Source organism: Pseudonaja textilis, chromosome 1, assembly GCF_049901715.1.
Source record: "Pseudonaja textilis isolate UNSWEBS1 chromosome 1, rPseTex1.2, whole genome shotgun sequence".
Taxonomy (NCBI): domain Eukaryota; kingdom Metazoa; phylum Chordata; class Lepidosauria; order Squamata; family Elapidae; genus Pseudonaja; species Pseudonaja textilis.
The window spans coordinates 298,705,770-298,724,041 of record NC_141990.1 but is presented as its reverse complement, the minus strand read 5'-3'; the positions used below and the strand labels follow the sequence as shown (position 1 = coordinate 298,724,041).

Below are 18,272 nucleotides of genomic sequence, written 5' to 3'. Positions count from 1 at the left end.
GCCAGCACAGAGAACGCAAGTGGTTAGCTTTCACGCATGCGCTGTTCCCCCCCCCCCGCACCCTAAGAACGGCAGCGGGCAAGGTGGGGGGCAAAGCACTCGCACGTCCAGATCGCGTCCGGATCAGGGGTACAGGGGTCTCCAACCTTGGGTCCTTGAAGCCTGGCGGACTTCGACTCCCAGAATTCCCCAGCCAGAATTCCCCAGCCCGCCAGGCTTCAAGGGCCCAAGGTTGGAGACCCCTGGAGTAGTAGACCGATGCATACTAAATCGTGAGGAGTTTTGACGCTCCGGACTTTTGACTGTCCACTGCAGGGAAGAGCGAGCGCTCTCGCGCATAAAGACTTAAGAAATCGAACGGACATTATACGTAGGCTGCTGTCACCGAGGCCCACCTCCCTTCAGTGAAAAACACCCACTCTCTCGTTTGGCTCCACCCCCTTCTTTCGCCGGAGAAAGTTCGGGAGAAAGCCCGCCCTTTTCTCCGCCCTCCCTCCCTGTCTGTCAGTGAAGGTTCCCGATGGTTCTGGAAAGAGGCGGCGGCGTGGGTATATAAGGCGCGCGGGAGGCGGGGGCTCCGCGCAGTGCAGCTCGTGAGGAGTTACGGAGGTGCGGGTTCTCTCGGCGAACGGTCGTGCAGCTGGTGATTTCACACCACCGTTATAAGGTGAGGACGCGGCCGCTTGCAAGGCAAGCTTAGGGTTCTTCCCCCAATAAAGTAGAGCTGCCTTTCCCTCAAGAGAGCCCCAAGGACGGCGGGTTTACTTTGGGGCCTTAAACAGCTGACGTTCAACCGAAACAAGCGGAGACCTAAAAAAGCCAGGCGGAGCGGCCGGGTTTGGCCCGCACCCCTCACGGGGAGCGACGACGGGTTTTGTGTGGGGGAGAATGGGAGAAGAAACGAGAAACGGTCTCTCTGAGGGAAAGACTTAAGACAAGTTATACTTTAGAAAGGAGGAGGGACACACATGCACACACGCGCGCGCGGGCATGAGGAGCGACCTTGCTGCTTTTTCCGTCAAGATTTGCTTACAAAAGAAGCGGAAGGTGGTGGTTTGCCTTCGGTCGTATGAACAAGGAGGACGGAGGAATGAACGGAAGAGCTTGCATGGCCGCCGGGAGGGGAGGGGGCAGGACGTCGTCGTTGACGACGAATGTTCTCGGCCGGGAAAGGAGGCTAGGAAAGCGGCTGTCGCGGGGAGAGGAAGGGAAGGCGGACGCCGAGAGAGAGAAGAGAGAGAGGAGCGCCGCCGCCGCCGCTGCTGCTCTCCTGAGTTTGGCGGCGCGCGACCGACCAGCCTCCGCGTCGACGAGAGAATTGGCTCCTGGCGGCGCGTGCCGGTAGGGGGGGGCAAACGGATGTGTGGGAGCAAGAAGACTCTAGCAATTTCTAGAATTCTTCCTCGTTCGGCTCGGCCGCCAGCAGGTGGCGCAGAAGGTTTGTTGGCTTATGGAATCCTTGAGGCTCCCTCAGCCTTGAGCGTTCAGCTTACTTTGTGGGTGGGTCAAACCACAAGGGGATCGGACATTTTCCCCATACTGCCTGGCATGTAGCAGTCTCCTTTTTTTCTTTTTTTCTTTTGGTTCCCCTCTTTTCATTTTGGTGCCATTTCCCACCTTGCCAAATAACTTGTAAAATGGAACTTATTTCATGCCCACCCATGTGTTTGATGAGTTCGACAGCCATAATAAGCACACTACTTCATTTTTATCGAATCAGGTACTGAAACTAGATTCTCCCGACGGTTGAAGCTATTTTAAGTGCTTTTAAATCTACACTAAAAATAATCTAATAAGTATATATTATGCTATGCAACATGTTGATTTCCAAGTGTTAGAAAATCAATTTTGGCTTTCTTTTTTTTTGACAGATGCCAGAGGAAGTTCAGACACAGGATCAACCAATGGAGGAGGAAGTGGAGACCTTTGCCTTCCAGGCAGAAATTGCTCAATTGATGTCTCTGATTATCAATACCTTTTACTCCAACAAGGAAATTTTTCTCAGGGAGTTGATCTCTAATTCTTCTGATGTAAGTACAATTTCTAAGGATCTGGAAAATATTTATATCATCATCATTATTATTTATTCAATGGCTGTCTCATGTTTTGCAGGCTCTTGACAAAATCCGGTATGAAAGTTTGACAGACCCAAGCAAATTGGATTCTGGAAAGGAGTTGAAGATAAATCTTATTCCTAACAAACATGACCGTACACTGACCCTTGTGGATACTGGCATTGGGATGACCAAAGCTGACTTAATAAATAACCTGGGTACCATTGCCAAGTCTGGCACCAAGGCTTTTATGGAGGCCTTGCAGGCTGGAGCAGATATTTCTATGATTGGCCAATTTGGTGTTGGTTTCTATTCTGCATACTTGGTTGCTGAGAAAGTGACAGTGATTGCCAAACACAATGATGATGAACAGTATGCCTGGGAATCTTCAGCTGGTGGATCGTTCACAGTCAGATTGGACAATGGTAAGAGTCCAATTACAATAAATGACTAACTTTTAAGAATTAACATAGGGGAAAAATCTAAACTGCAGCTGAGGTCAGGTTCGGAAGTAATGGGGAAATGTTACTAAATTTATATCCTATAATAATTGCTTAAATCTAAACATCAAAAGAATAGTGCCATGAATAGCATATTAAAGACAAGATATTTTTGCTATTGCTGTAATCTAGATTAGTGTATGTCTTGAACTATTAATGTTCATTTTTAAAAATTGATCACTTATTTTATGGATCTTTTGGTGCAACAGTAGTTAAGAATAATTTTTTTTACAGGTGAGCCTCTAGGTCGTGGTACAAAGGTTATTTTGCATCTGAAAGAAGACCAGACTGAATACTTGGAAGAAAGACGAATTAAGGAAATAGTCAAGAAACATTCCCAGTTCATTGGCTATCCAATAACTTTGTTTGTGAGTCACATATTCTCAATAAAATAGTATCTGAACCTTTGTATTTACCTAAATGAAGAATTGCTCTGAAGGCCATAATTTTAAATTTAACTGCACAGAGGCCAGTATACTTATTGGAGCAATTTGACAACTGTTTCATTAGCAATACTAGAAGCAAATTAAATTTATGCATTTAATATGAACAAAAGATTGTCCTGAAGTTTATGCAGAATTTTGTCTTATATTTATCAGTGGATTATCTTTCAGAGAATTGTTTCTTCAATTTTCTCTATCAGAATTCTAACCTTTTTCTGTTTTTATATGCTTAATACACAGGTAGAAAAGGAGCGTGACAAAGAGGTGAGTGATGATGAGGCAGAAGAAAAAGAAGAAGAGAAAGAAGAGAAAGAAGAAAAGCCTGAAGATAAACCAGAGATTGAAGATGTTGGTTCTGATGAAGAGGAAGAAAAGAAGGATGGTGACAAGAAAAAGAAGAAGAAAATCAAGGAGAAGTATATTGACCAAGAAGAGCTGAATAAGACCAAACCAATTTGGACCAGAAACCCAGATGATATTTCTAATGAGGAATATGGTGAATTCTACAAGAGTCTGACTAATGACTGGGAAGATCACTTAGCAGTCAAAGTAAGCTTATTTATTCTTTTGGGAATGGGCCATTTGTTCTTTATATGAATTTTTGGTGAAATTCGAACTGGCAAAACTGGTAGTATCAAAATCTAAGGTGGCTTGTGTTTAAAATATATTGACCCTTTTTGTAAGTAAACACTTTAAAATAATACAAAAGTCCCCACTGTTCAAACATAAATTTAGAAGAATATCTTCTATCTGATACTATTATTGTAAAATTCAAATAAATAAATCCTTTGATGTTAAAATTTCATTTTATAATGGTGTTTGATACTCTATGCCAAAGATTTTTGCTAATGAATTTCCTTAACTTTGCAGCACTTCTCTGTGGAAGGACAGCTTGAGTTCAGGGCACTTTTGTTTGTCCCAAGGCGTGCACCTTTTGACTTATTTGAAAACAGAAAGAAAAAGAATAACATCAAGTTATATGTACGCAGAGTTTTTATCATGGATAATTGTGAAGAGTTAATCCCTGAATACTTGAGTAAGTAGTTATTTATCTGTTAAAAGTTGCAGGTTGCTACAAGGTCAAAAATAGTTACTCTTCTTTGTGCTTAAGATAAAGGGCCCGTCAGGTCACAGTTAATCTAGTTAAGTGCAGCAGCTCTTTGAAAAAAATCAGCACACAAATAAAACATAAATTGAGTCAGTATTCCATTTTTAGAAGGGGAAAGCATAACACTATTGACGGGATAGTGGAATGAAGGCAGGGAATTTTCTGAAAAAGAAACCTTGCATTTTATTATAATGGGTAACTTGTTCCACTTTAACCTCATAAGTGAATTTTTAAAGTTTACCTTACAAACCTATGTAGCTTAAAAGGTTTTCTAAGTTACCCCAGAAATAAAAAAAACATGGTTATAATTTTTTTTACAGACTTCATGAGAGGTGTTGTTGATTCAGAAGACTTGCCTCTGAACATCTCACGTGAAATGCTTCAGCAGAGTAAAATCCTGAAAGTTATTCGAAAGAATTTGGTCAAGAAATGTTTAGAACTGTTCACTGAGCTGTCAGAAGATAAAGAAAACTACAAGAAGTTCTATGAGCAGTTTTCGAAAAATATTAAGGTTTGTTGATTTGAAATATTTACTTCAATATTGTAAAATAAATGTTTGCGTGCAACTTACAAAAAATGGAACTTTCTTGTAGCTTGGCATTCATGAAGATTCCCAAAATCGCAAGAAATTGTCAGAGTTATTAAGATACTATACTTCCGCCTCTGGAGATGAGATGGTATCACTAAAGGATTACTGCACTCGGATGAAGGAAAATCAGAAGCATGTGTACTACATTACTGGTGAGTATACCTTCAGATCATCTGGTTTCTACTTAAATTGGGGTTTAACTGGGATAATGTTTACAGATAGTCCTGATTTAGCAAGTATTTGTCATTATGAAAAAACCTTTGCAAGTCTGTAAAGCAAAGGAAAGTTGAAGTAAGACCATGAACTGTGATGCTTAGCAAATATTTCACTTACGGTTGCTAAATAAGAAATCGCAATATAACTTAGACTTACATACCGCTTTACAGCCCTCTAAGCGGTTTACAGAGTCAGCTTATTGCCCCAACATTCTGGGTCCTCATTTTACCCACCTCAGAGGGATAGAAGGCTGAGTCAACCTTGAGCCTGGCATTGAGCAGAATTAAGCCTGCAATACTGCATTCTAACCGCTGCACCACCACGGCTCTTGTATTGTAGAGCTTTATTCTTGACTGTCTCTACTTGCATTACCATGGTCATAGTTTTTGGGCAGATTCACATTAAAAGCTGATACCATAAATTGGTTAAAATTTTGTTGAACTTTGCTGAAGGTAAATTTTTCTTTCAGGTGAAACAAAAGATCAGGTGGCCAATTCTGCATTTGTGGAGCGACTTCGTAAACATGGGCTGGAAGTAATCTATATGATTGAACCTATTGATGAATATTGTGTACAACAGTTGAAAGAATTTGAGGGGAAGACTTTGGTGTCAGTAACAAAAGAAGGTCTGGAGCTTCCTGAAGATGAAGAAGAGAAAAAGAAACAGGAGGAGAAGAAAGCCAAATTTGAAAGTCTCTGCAAGATCATGAAAGATATTCTTGAAAAGAAAGTAGAGAAGGTATGTATATTTAAGCGCTGCCCCCCTGTAAGTGAAGACAGCCCCTTTATAAAACAAGTATGCTATACTGATTGTAGCAACTGAAGGTTTTCAAAATTGGAATAAAAATGTTTTTTTACAACAAAAGTGGAATAATTGGAGATTTCTACTGTGGTTTGGCTTTTCCCTAATTTAAGTGCTCTTAATTCTTGTAGGTTGTAGTTTCCAACCGACTGGTTACTTCTCCATGCTGCATTGTAACCAGTACATATGGCTGGACTGCAAACATGGAGAGAATCATGAAAGCTCAGGCTCTCAGGGACAACTCCACAATGGGTTACATGGCTGCAAAGAAACATTTGGAGATAAATCCTGACCACTCTATCATTGAAACACTGAGACAGAAAGCAGAAGCAGACAAGAATGACAAGTCGGTGAAGGATCTGGTCATTCTTCTGTACGAGACCGCACTTTTGTCTTCTGGCTTCAGTCTAGAGGACCCTCAGACACATGCCAACCGCATCTATAGAATGATAAAACTTGGTTTGGGTAAGTTAATCTTAGTAAAAATTAGGATGTGCCTTCTTGGAGTCAGTTGGGAGATACTTCCATGGGGAAGGTAATAATTGTGTTCACTTTATACAGGCATAGATGAAGATGATGCTACTACAGAGGAAACCAGCCCAGCAGTTACTGAAGAGATGCCACCACTGGAAGGAGATGATGACACTTCACGTATGGAAGAAGTGGATTAAATACTCAGTTATCTGAAAGAAATGTGGATATTCCCTTTGTCCTTGGCTTTGAATAAGTTGTTTGTATATTATGAATGTTAACCTGCTGAAAAATTCATTACACTTGTCTGCATTCCCTCTTTATATTTATTTTTTGAAGATGTTATTCTTTTATTTTTGTTAACATTTGCTTTTTTAGGTAATGTAGGATGCCATTGAGGGAATGTCCTTGATATATAACCCTGTACATTGGCAAATATTATCTGGGTGGTTTATGGCAGGATTTTGTGCTGGTGGACAGAAAAAGGGAGTAGGTGGGAAATCCAGTTCTGCAAATGTTATGGTTAAGTCTCTGAAGTTACACAATTGAACACCTGTATCATACAGTACCTGGTAACTAGGTATTTGGAACTGAATATTGTGGAATATTTACATCAGAATTCCAACCTGTTGATGTTTAGTTTTTTTATACTGTAAAAAAAAAGATTCTAAATTCCACACTTAACATAGAATAGAATCTACTGTAAATCTATTGTGTCTAATGCAGTTTTTGCATGTATGGTTCTACTCTGGAACTATCTAAAAATAAAAGTGTTAAAAATGAACTTGCGACAAACGACTCTTATTTGTGTATTTAATAAGTGCTTTTTTATTTGGGCTAACTAACTGCATATCATTTAAAATAAGAGTAGAAGATAATAACTAGTACAGGAATCTTCAGAATCTGCTTCTTTAAAAACTGAGGAAAATATTCTAAAAATACTTCTGGTACCTCAAAACAGACAGGCACTATGGTAAATCCACATTGGTTTTATTTAAGAATTACTGAGTTGGAAGGGACCTTGGGGGTCATCCAGTCCAACCTCCTGCTCAAGCAGGAAATCCTATATCATTTCAGAGAAATGGCTATCCAGTTTCTTCCAAACTTTTAAGTGATAGAGTATCCACAACTTCTGAAAGCAAACGGTTCCACTGATAAATTTGTTCTGTCAGGAAATTTCTACTTTGTTCTAGGTTGCTTCTCTCCTTGATTAGTTTCCCATCCATTGCTGCTTGTCCTGCCTTCGGGTATTTTGGAGAATAGCTTGACTACCCCTTTGTGGCAGTCCCTTAGATTTTGGAACACTGCTAGGTTTGGTTGTGTTTTTTTTCCAGGAGACTAGACACCTGATTCCTGCAACTATTCTTCATCTCTTACTTCCAGTCTCCTTACTGTTCTTTGCACTCTTTCCAGAGTGTCAACATCTTTTTTTATATTGTGGCAACCAAAACTAGATTGGTTGGATTCCAAGTGTGGTCTTACCAAGGCATTGCAAAGTTATTATACTTCAAACTTTTTTCTTTATTGATCTACACCAGGGGGCCCCAAACTTGGCAACTTTAAGACTTGTGGACTTCAACTCCCAGAATTCTCCAGCCAGCAGAGAATTCTGGGAGTTGAAGTCCACAAATCTTAAAAGTTGACAATATAGACCTCTGATCTGTATAAGAAATATTGTATGATAGGATAGAAGTGAGGATCTGATCATAATACGTATTTGTGAAGTGGGTGGGTTCAAAATGCTTAGATACAATACAGAACACACCCAATTCCTAACCTCCCCACTTTAAAACCTTGCAGTAGCCAGTGAGAATAACTTGTGTGCTTTATTTTCCAAAATAAAAGTAATTTCATTTAGATTCATAGTTTCACTATAAGGTATTAACAGATTCCTGATTTTTTTTTGTCATCATAGATGAAGTTCCTACATGCTTCATGTAGTTCATATACTTACTGTACAAACCTTGGCAAAGTAGCCAAGATGATAAGGAGCTGAATCCTTTTCTATTAGTTTACATGAAAACTAGTAATGCTAGGGCAACTGCTGGCTATGCATGAAAGAATTCTATTACTACCATAGAATTTTTAACACAAGTTTAACATGAAAAAATGAAATTTGAGAAAAAGTATGATAGATAAAAATGTGGCAGTATACATATGTCATTCCTCCCCCAGCAAGATTAGATCATAATTCATTTCCCACATTCAATCCTTTTCAGTCAACAATTCCAGATATCAAGCCATTTTTATCAATTTCAGTAAATGTCCCTAAAGGTAGCAAAAGACACATTGTATCTGATCAAACAGATTCTCTTTATTGTCAGTTTTTTTGTGTTTGTTACCTTTGTCATTTTCATAGTCCAATTCACTATTACGGATAATTCTATGTTTTTCCAGCTTTGTACAAAAAGCTTTGTTGCAGATACCAAATCCAATCTTACACATCTTTTCTGACAGGGCTGTAAGTCCTAACAAAAAACACAGATTTCAATTTTAATTTGTAAAATTCTTTGCATTGTGTAACTTTTTATATCTTTTTTTTTTGCTTTTTCACAAATCTACCATGTCAAGTCCTTTCATGCATTCCAGTTTTTTGGCAGTTAAAATTAGAAATTGGTTAAACCATCCCAGTCCCTGACCAGAAATCAAATCTATATTATTAAATAACTCGCTGTTAACATATTTCATCAAGGTCCTAATCAGGGCATCCCACATGGCTTCATTGCTAGACGGCAGGAATTTGCAACTGTATAAATCTACTGGGATTCTTCCAGTAAGCCAGTTCAAAGCTATCAAAGTAATTTAATTGAGGGTTGAGTTAAATAAAACATCAGAATAAATCTTACGTTATAAAATTAATGTAAGAATGTCTTCTAAAATGGCTGAAGTGCAGATATAATATTGAAAATTGTTAGTGCATCTTGACCAGAAAGCTAAGATCAGTTTAAGAATATACAGCATGTATTTTCCATTTGTATTGTCAACCCTTAGTCAAGTGGGCCATAATTATAACTCCTTGTCCTGATCCCTGCTTCTTATTTTTTGTTATTTTTCAAATGGTTTTCTTACAAAATACTGATACTCTTATGAGGGTAAACCTCATATTGATGAGTGATGTCATAATAGAGAATATTCCATAGCACATGTGCTGTTATAGTAACAACTGTAACATGGCATGGAATGATTGTCTTGATGTTAGATACCTTGCTTGCATTTAGATGTCTGTCTTGCAAGTTAGATACACTGACTTGCATTTGGAGTGTAATAAAGTTAACTGAAAGGTAGGCTCATTCTAGTTGGAATGATTCTGATACGAATACATTCGTTTACCATTCACGATTTAGTAGCTGTGAGTTAGGTTAACTCATCTGGAAGGCAATTTGCTTCATTCTCTGCAAAAAAGTTGAGTGTTAGTACAAACTAAGTGTTCCTCTTGGTAGTCAACTCCTTTTTCACACACCCAAAAGAGTTTTGGGACAGCATAAAGTGCTTGTCTTTCCCTCCATCTTGCAATTCTGCTCCAACTCGTTTTCCTTGTCATTCTCGCACAACTACACCTGTTGTCAGTTACTTACTTTCCTAAGTGTAATCAGGCTCCATGAAAACTGGAGAGGAAAAGCTTTTCTGCTTTTTTTTATCCACACTACACATTATAAAACATAACCACTAGGGCCCACTAGTTATTTTGGGCAGACTGTACTGAGTCACTATAGGTGGGAGTAACATTAAAACCCCTTTTCCCAAACACCTCTTTGGGGTAAGAAAGGCTCAAGTACACAATAAAGGCCATTAGTTTTCAGTGTTTAACTCACTTCCAGCTTTTTTCAATAATGGATGAAAACATGCCAAGGCTATAGAAGTCACCATTTTGGATATGGAAATCTGGTAGAAGATCATCCTTCCTTCAGCAAGTTTTTTCCCCCCGCCCTAACTTGTAGACTTCTACTCTAATGGATTTTACCAAGTTTCCAGACTCTGTGGAAGGACTCGGAGACAGAATCACGGTAAACAGTTTATTTTCCTGACCTTAAGTTTCCCCCTTAATTATTAACATATTTGGTAATATATGAAACATATAATACTCTACAAAATCTATAAACATTAAATCATTGTAATATTTTTTAACATTCAGTGTTACATACTGAAGTATGATATTATCTGGCAGAGACCCAGTATAGTGGTTAAGACACCAAACTACAAATTGAGAGACTAGGAATTGAAAGGTTTAGTCTTCCCAGCTTATTTGGACTCATGCTGGAACCCATCCTCAAGGCTATTCTGTATGTGGCATGTATACGGTGCCTGGTTGTGGCTTTTTAGTTATTGATTGGGAGTTATTGACTGATTTAGTTATTGTTGGCCAGCTATTAAGTCACTGACTGTTGTTTCCTTGTGCTGCCAAGCCCTTGGTTTCTAAGTACTTGATAAACTGGTGATAAAGCAGCCCTCCTAAGTCCAAAAACTTGGAAGACTAAACTTCTAGTCCCAATGATCCACCCAGATTGGATCCTGCAACATTATCCTGGGTCATGAATATTCACCTTCATTTGCCATGCTTTCTAATTTGGCCTGTGTCAACCAGTGAGTAGATCTAATACAGGCAAAAGAAAAGAAGTCTTCATTTCACAGCCAGTGAATGTTTAGAACTGTCTACCAAGAGCTTTAGCGAGTATAAACCATGTTTCTAGCTTTATAGCGCAGATACAATGAACAGACCGTAGTTGTCCAATTTTGTCATCCTAACCATGATTTATGGTGTCCAAGGTTGTTGGGAACTGGACTCCAATAGTATGATGGACCTCTCCTGAATTAAGATTAAAAAACATGGGTAACATTAAAATATTACATCATCATAACAGTGTATAGAAATTCAAGGGAAAGAACTCCGCCAACCACTATGGTATTTATAAGTAGTTTATGTTCTGGGAGATCACCTTCTGAATACCAAGTTGTGGAAATATTTTTTTAAAATCTGTTACCTTCTTGTAATAAAAAGTAACAATAGTTTTGCACTGTTAGAAATATACTGTAATAAAACATTTTGAAAAAAACAGTATTTGGTAAAATGCCATTTTTAAAGGATAGTTTACAGTAGTCTGACACTTCAGTCTTAGTAAAGTTGTTCATTATTAGCCATTAATCAAGTTGTTGATTCTTTTCTCCAAATTAGAAATGTACAGTGGAATCTAGGACAAGACCAAACTGTGAAGCCAAGTTCAAGGTAAAAGAATGCCACTTTCTCCGATCTACAACTCTTCCTGGCTCTGAAGGCTGAACGAAGGAGTGGGGGAAAGTCTTTGCTTTGGAAGTGCCGCAGTGAGATTTTCAAGTGCACATGATATTTTGTAATCAGAGTTATTAATCTAATCTAAAGGGAAGGAGAGCTCAATATCCCTACAATTGGAACAATTGGAAAGCTATAAATTATGGTGGTAATTTCTATGACATTCTTTATATATTCTTTATATATATATATATAGTATTTTATATATAAACATAGTTTCATAGCGAAGCACAGGTATCAAGCATATATATATATATATATATACACACACACATATGCTTGATACCCGTGCTTTGCTATGAAACTATGTGGTCGTGCTTAGTTTTTGGGGAGGAAAATAAGGGGAAAAAATCTGCCTCTGCCTACCAGCGTCCATCGGTATTCATCTGGCTAGCGTCATGTCAGTGTATGAGAGAGTTGAGGGCTGTTTGGAAACGCAAACAGTATTTGCTGTGTGAGCAAGAAGGAGACAGCAAGGAGCCTGGGCATGGCTTAGCTCACCTGTTCTTTACTAAAGCTGCTTGGTGCTGTGAAACTAAAACTAAAACTGAAACTGAAACTCCTCTGCTTGTGTTCTGCTTTTGGAACATATTTTTTTCCAGGTGGGGAGGGGGAGTAGAACTCCTTAGCACCAGAGCGTGTTAATAATAATATAGGAAATACTAATGCTATGATGGTCATTTTGAAAAATCCTTTCTTAGTGAGCAGGAATAGGGGCTGGCGGGATCTAGGAGAAGAGCCATTTCTACTCTGGCTCCTGTCCTTTGGAGCATTCTGCCCTTTCAGGAAATTTTGGAAGTGGCTAGTAGAATAACAGAACATCCCAGCTCCACCTCATGCATCCTTTAGTTCTTTTATTCACTTTAAACTGACGAAGCTTCTTGGATGAGAAGTACAATGTTTTCAAGGAAAAACAACCATCTCTTCCTCAAAGAAAAAACTAACCCTCCAGTTGCCTTTTGAAGAAACAAAAAAAGCACATGCAGTCTTTTGGAAAAACAGGGAAATAATGGATCCATTTCAGCTCAATGGTTCTATTATTTGTATGGTATTTTTTCAAGCAATTCATGCAATAGCATATCTTTGCAAAGTTCCAGAGTAATTTTAGGCAGGAACAGATCACACATAGTTTTAAAAATGCCTCTAAAATATTCTTGTGAGTTTTTATGAACTAATTTTGTGTGGAACAGGATATGCTGCATATGCCTCCCGATGGCTTCCAGGAAAAAACAGGTCATGTGGCACATGAAGTAGGTTTGTATATTTTTCAGCTTTATTATATAATATTTCCATCATTGTCAATTCTATAACTGGACCAAGACTTGAATGGAGCTTAGAGTCTTGTAATGTGATCGATCATAGGATGTGCTTGAAACAGTGCATGAACTGGATAACCATGCACTGGTGCTTCTTAACACGAGTAATTTGGACATATATATATGATTTTGCATTCTTATTTGCCAGCTGAAATTTTCTACCCCAGTTGAGTTGAAACTATAGCTCCTAGAATTCCTTTCTAGCATACATTCCAATTCTTGGATTTATAAGTACAACACAACAGAGTCATTTGTGGTGAGTAAATTGGTTAGAAGGTATTCTCTAAGCAAGACTGAAGATGTAGGACTAAACTAGCAAAGTGCATCTAACAAAGAATGTAGGTGGACTGTGCATATGCTTTCCATCTGAGGATTTCACATCAAGAATGCTGCCAATCAATTGTAGGCATTTGATTCTCTGCATCATGAGGGTTGCGTGGCAGCAGAGGCCCGAAAATACCTGCCAGTTCTGAAACTCCCAATGTTGAGTATCTCCTGGGTCCCAAGTCAAAATCTAAATGGCTGGTCTCCATAGACCTATAAAACATCTTGACAAATAGTAATTTTTAATGTAACAAAAGGAAAAAAATATTAAATATATGTCTGGAGGATAATCACATTAGCCCCAATTCATATTTTTCTACTTTAAATATAAACAGAATTAAGATAATTTAGCATAGAGGCCTCCCTCTAACATACTAGTTAAAGAGCAAATATAGCTCTTGAATCAGAAACAAAACCTGAGCATCCCTGATATAAAGTCTGAGTCGGAACCAATTGTGGCTCGCCAAGCATGAATCTCTTTGCACAGCCATAACTACACGATGACCAACGTATTTCCTTTCTGGCTCTTTGCAGATCAACAGTGGAAGAGAAGAAACTGCACCAAAGGAGCGTTCAACGTCATTGCCACAACTGGTTCCATGAAACTGCGGAAAAGAAGGACAAACTTGATCCACAAGGTGCTCTAGGGGAATTATCTTGCTGGGTGAGAGGGAAAAGGATATAAGGCTGGTCATACCAGAAAGATACAGATAGTGACAAGTCTTGTGTACCAGAAATCTTCCTCTCTCCCCAATGTTGTTTTCTTTCAAATCATTTCTGCTCACATCATAATATAGCAAGGTTGGTATGTTATAAGTCCTTGTTATACCAAGGCCAGAATGGTTAGGGTTAAATTCACAGAATATATTTACAATCAAAATCAGTGTATCACTGAAGCAGTGAATTCAAACTTGGAACTGTGTTAAAAAAAACACCTCCTCAGTGTGGTATCCTCCAGATTAAAGTCCTTGTTTGGGTTGTCTCAGTATTATGGAAGTTAGGAACAACATATCTCGATGGCAAAAAGTTGGAGGAGACATCTTTAGCTCCAGCATTGCCTCCAGATCTCCTGATGGGCATCTGAAGGGTAGGAACAAGTTGTACTAGGCATGTCTATTGAAGATTCTCAGTCATCTAGGTCAGGGGTGTCCAACCTTGGCAACTTTAAGACTTGTGGACTTCAACTCCCAGAATTCCTCAGCCAGCAAAGCTGGCTGAGGAATTCTGGGAGTTGAAATCCACAAGTCTTAAAGTTGCCAAGGTTGGACACCCCTGATCTAGGTCATGGTTCTCCCAAAGGTACTTTTTCAAGAGGCAACTACTGGACTTTCTGTTTTACTGGGAAGACGTTTCACTTCTCATCCAAGAAGCTCATCAGAGATGAAGAAGCTTCTTGGATGAGAGGCGAAATGTCTTCAAAGAAAAACCCAAAAGTCCAGTTGTCTCTTGAAAAAGCACCTTTGTACTAGACATCTATGATCTTAGTCCTATTGAAACATGGAAAAATTATAATGCAGGTTTATATAACACCCATAGGTTTGTTATGACTTGCTTAATATAATCTTGTATCTCTTCCTCTAAGAAAGCATTGAAGCTCATACCCACTTTTAAAACAGAAAAATAATAGAGACTTCTTAACTATCAGAGGAAACAGAATTCCAGAGGACAGTGCCACCAGAGGGAAAGACACATTTGAGAATATCTGCCAGATGCCAATCTGTAAATGATGCCACAATTATCTTTTGCTAAGTATCCAAATTGTCCAGATTTATAATGGAAGGTTATTTGATGTTTATCCTACTCTCTCCTGAGAACAGAAGCAAGTTCAACTGAGTCACATACCCTTTGTTTTCTCCTTTGTCATCAGTCATTGTTTCTTAGAGTATATAGATCAGGGGTGTCAAACTCGATTTTATTGAGGGCTGCATCAGGGTTTTGTTTGGCAGGGGTGTGTGTGGGGGAGGGGGGGCGTGGCCAGTTACTCGTCAAGGCTCTGTTTTTGGCTGTGATGGCCTCCTGCAGTCCTCTGCCAGTGAAAATGGAGCCTTCCCGAGCTCCGTTTTTGCTGGCAGAGGTCTGCAGGAGGCTGTCGCAACCGAGAACTGAGCCCAAGTAGGCTTCATGTGGCCCTCCTGAGCTCTGTTTTTTCTGGCAGAGGTACCGTGGGCCAGACCTTCACTGTTTCCAGGGTGGCCCTGCGGGCCAGATCTAAGCACCTTGAGTTTGACACCCCTGATGTAGATAGATGACTTTGAATAACATAAAATGCATAGCAACTACTAAATATGATAAGTCTAGCATGCAAAGAGACATTTATCTTCTAATCAAGCCCTAATTGAGCGATAGACAACTTGTGACTCTATTTTTGGTTTTAGTTAAAAATGCAACATGTAGAGTTGCAAGTAACATCACTGGTTTTCTCCACAATTTGATTTACTAGATATTCACTGGCTGGTGGAGAATATATTGATCATGGTAGAACACTGAGTAAAGGAGATCTGGTGAGCTATTTCTCCCTCTCCTAAATACATATCAGAAAATACAATGGAACTACATCCTCTTTATTTGAACCTCTGAGTACCTGAATGGTTTAAATTCCTTTTTCTCCCCGTGCTTCATCCTTTTGGTTGACATATTTATATCATAATACCTAATGCTGCTTTGTTCTAATAGCTTTCAGATGCTAGTGGCAGATTCTGGGAAGAATTTTCAATTCATCTTGACCATGCCACAAACTTTTCTAAGTACTCCAGGCATCAAAATGCTAACATTTCTGTCACCGATCTGATAGAGGAATTGAAAATAGAGGACCAAAATTCCCTGCGTGCCCTGCCTGCCGCGTGGCTTCCTTCAACAGAAAGTCCCAGTGATATTGATATGGAACCCACCAGCGATCTCCAAACAGCAAATGAGATGATGAATCTTCCCCAGCGATACTCCAGGACTACAGAACCTTCCACAGGGTTGGGAGCTTTCACTGATGCAGCGGGACTGATGCCTGATCAATCCTTGCTCATGGAGGTTGAGTTTTCAGAATCTGCAGGAGTGACATCAAATCCTGCGGTGGCCCCTTTGTCCCTGCGAGCAGGATCTGATGGTGACATCGTGATGCACGAGGAAACGATGAACAGGAAGTCAAAAGGGATGCCAATTCTAGAACGAGTTGGGGAAACATTACGGCAAAAAAAACTGCGTGCCACCCAGGCCTGAGGTAGAAAATGGACAACATTTGAATATCACTTGTAATAGAAGAACAGTGACAATATGTGGTGGGTAATGCAATGGAAGAAATAATTTTCCCCCCAAATTTTGCTCCTTTCTTTTTTTCTTGTTGTTTTCTTTTCTGTGTCCTTTTGTAAGTAGAAAACTTGTCCTTTTTTTGTGTGTGTTCCATAGCAGACATGTAACTGGGCAAACCCCTACATTTCCTTCAGTCACCGTCCAAGTTTACTGGATGACAGAAAATAAAAAGCAGCCCTCCTTCCCATTTCCTTGCCTGCCCTACCCTAAAACTTTGGAACAAGCTACAGACTGTTCCAACTGTCTTGGATAATAATTCTAGTCATGCTTAGAGATGATGGGGGTTTCAATCCCACGTAACTGAAGAACAGAAGGTTGAGGACCGTTGAAAAAAATAATGTACCACCACATAGAATCAATAAACTGACTTAGCAAGGTGGCAACTGTTATTAGAACCCATTTCCCCCCCACCCTAAACAGTATAGGAGAAAAAAAACCCCAAGTGTTAGCCACTGATGGCTGTAATAATGCTGAGATTCCAACTGATGGGAATGTTCATGTTTTCTTCTTTAGTGGTATAACAGTTAAAAAGAAGTCTCTTACTTGTGTATTTATAGTAAATTGGTCCCAGGCTATATTTGCCTCCTCAGAGGGAAAACAACTGTGTAACAAAAAATGTATAGCTGGGTTTTTGTGTATGTTTGTGAAAAAGAGATTAAATATCAATCAATCAATCAGAATAGAGCTGGAAGAGACCTTGGAAATCTTCTCGTCCAACCCCCCTGCCCAAGCAGGAGACACTATATACAAAACTAATATAATCCTTGGTTGTAAACAGAGGCATAGAATCAAAATCACATAAAGTATTAGTACCGCTTTATAAAAACCTTAGTAAGACCACACCTGGAATACTGCATCCAGTTTTGATCACCACATTACAAAAAAGATGTTGAGACTTTGGAAAAAGTGCAGAGAAGAGCAACTTGAACAGGATGAATAACAGCCTGGAGACTAAAACATATGAAGAACGGTTACAGGATCTGGATATGGATAGTCTAGACAAAAGAAGGACTAGCGGGGATATGATAGCAGTCTTCCAATTTTTGAGGGGCTGCCACAAAGAAGAGGGGGGTCAACTTATTTTCCAAAGCCCCAGAAGGCAGGACAAGAAACAATGGATGGAAACTAATCAAGGAGTGAAGCAGCCTGGAATTAAGCGGAAACTTCCCAACAGTGAGGACAATTAACCAGTGGAACAGCTTTGCCTTCAGAAGTTGTGGGTGCTTCATCACTGGAGGTTTTTAAGAAGAGACCGGACATCCATCTGTTTGACATAGTATAGGATCTCCTGCTTGGGCAGGGGGCTAGACGAGAAGACCTCCAAGGTCTCTTCCAACTCTATTCTGATTCTGATTCTGTCTCATTGGAACAAAGCCCTATGTTGGGAAAGATTGAAGGCAAGTGGAGAAGGGGATGGCAGAGATGAGATGGTTAGATGGCGTCATCGGCGCGAGTGGGCATGACTTTGGGCAGACTCCAGGGGACAGTTACTGAGAGGATGTGAGGGTGGGAGCTGGCTTGCTGTGGAATATGGTGCTGTGAGGAGTTGCAAATGATTTAGTAATTGAACAACAACAATCAAGACCAACACTATAATTGGAATGCAACATATCTAGAAAAAGCTCAGCATTACAGGTAGTCCTTGACTGACAACCACAATTGAGCCCAAAATGTCTGTTGCTAAGCAAGGCAGTTGTTAAGGGAGCTTTGCCCCATTTTATGACCTTTTTTGCCACAGTTGTTAAGCGAATCATTGCAGTTAAGTGAGACATGTAGTGTTCTGACCCACTCCCTTTTCCAACAAATCAAACACAATCCAAAGGGAACAGAAACCTTTTAAGGCTTCTGCAAAATTATTAGTTGTGA

At 39.5% G+C, this 18,272-nt stretch overlaps 2 protein-coding genes across 2 annotated transcripts; both read left to right on the top strand.

The window, feature by feature from the left end:
• The first annotated feature begins 579 nt into the window (after positions 1-579).
• HSP90AA1 (heat shock protein 90 alpha family class A member 1) lies at positions 580-6,966 on the top strand. The gene is made up of 11 exons (XM_026698516.2): positions 580-667; positions 1,872-2,030; positions 2,113-2,479; positions 2,789-2,922; positions 3,238-3,546; positions 3,868-4,033; positions 4,426-4,616; positions 4,699-4,846; positions 5,380-5,648; positions 5,843-6,176; positions 6,273-6,966. The coding sequence occupies exons 2-11, from the start codon at positions 1,872-1,874 to the stop codon at positions 6,380-6,382; spliced, it is 2,187 nt and encodes a 728-aa protein (XP_026554301.1). The 5' UTR covers positions 580-667; the 3' UTR covers positions 6,383-6,966.
• A 2,883-nt stretch (positions 6,967-9,849) lies between these two features.
• Positions 9,850-16,806, top strand: LOC113434930 (uncharacterized). The gene is made up of 5 exons (XM_026698414.2): positions 9,850-10,186; positions 11,353-11,403; positions 12,657-12,720; positions 13,641-13,744; positions 15,780-16,806. Exons 1-5 carry the CDS (start codon positions 10,133-10,135, stop codon positions 16,314-16,316), a joined length of 810 nt encoding a protein of 269 aa, XP_026554199.2. The 5' UTR covers positions 9,850-10,132; the 3' UTR covers positions 16,317-16,806.
• The last annotated feature ends 1,466 nt before the right edge of the window (positions 16,807-18,272 follow it).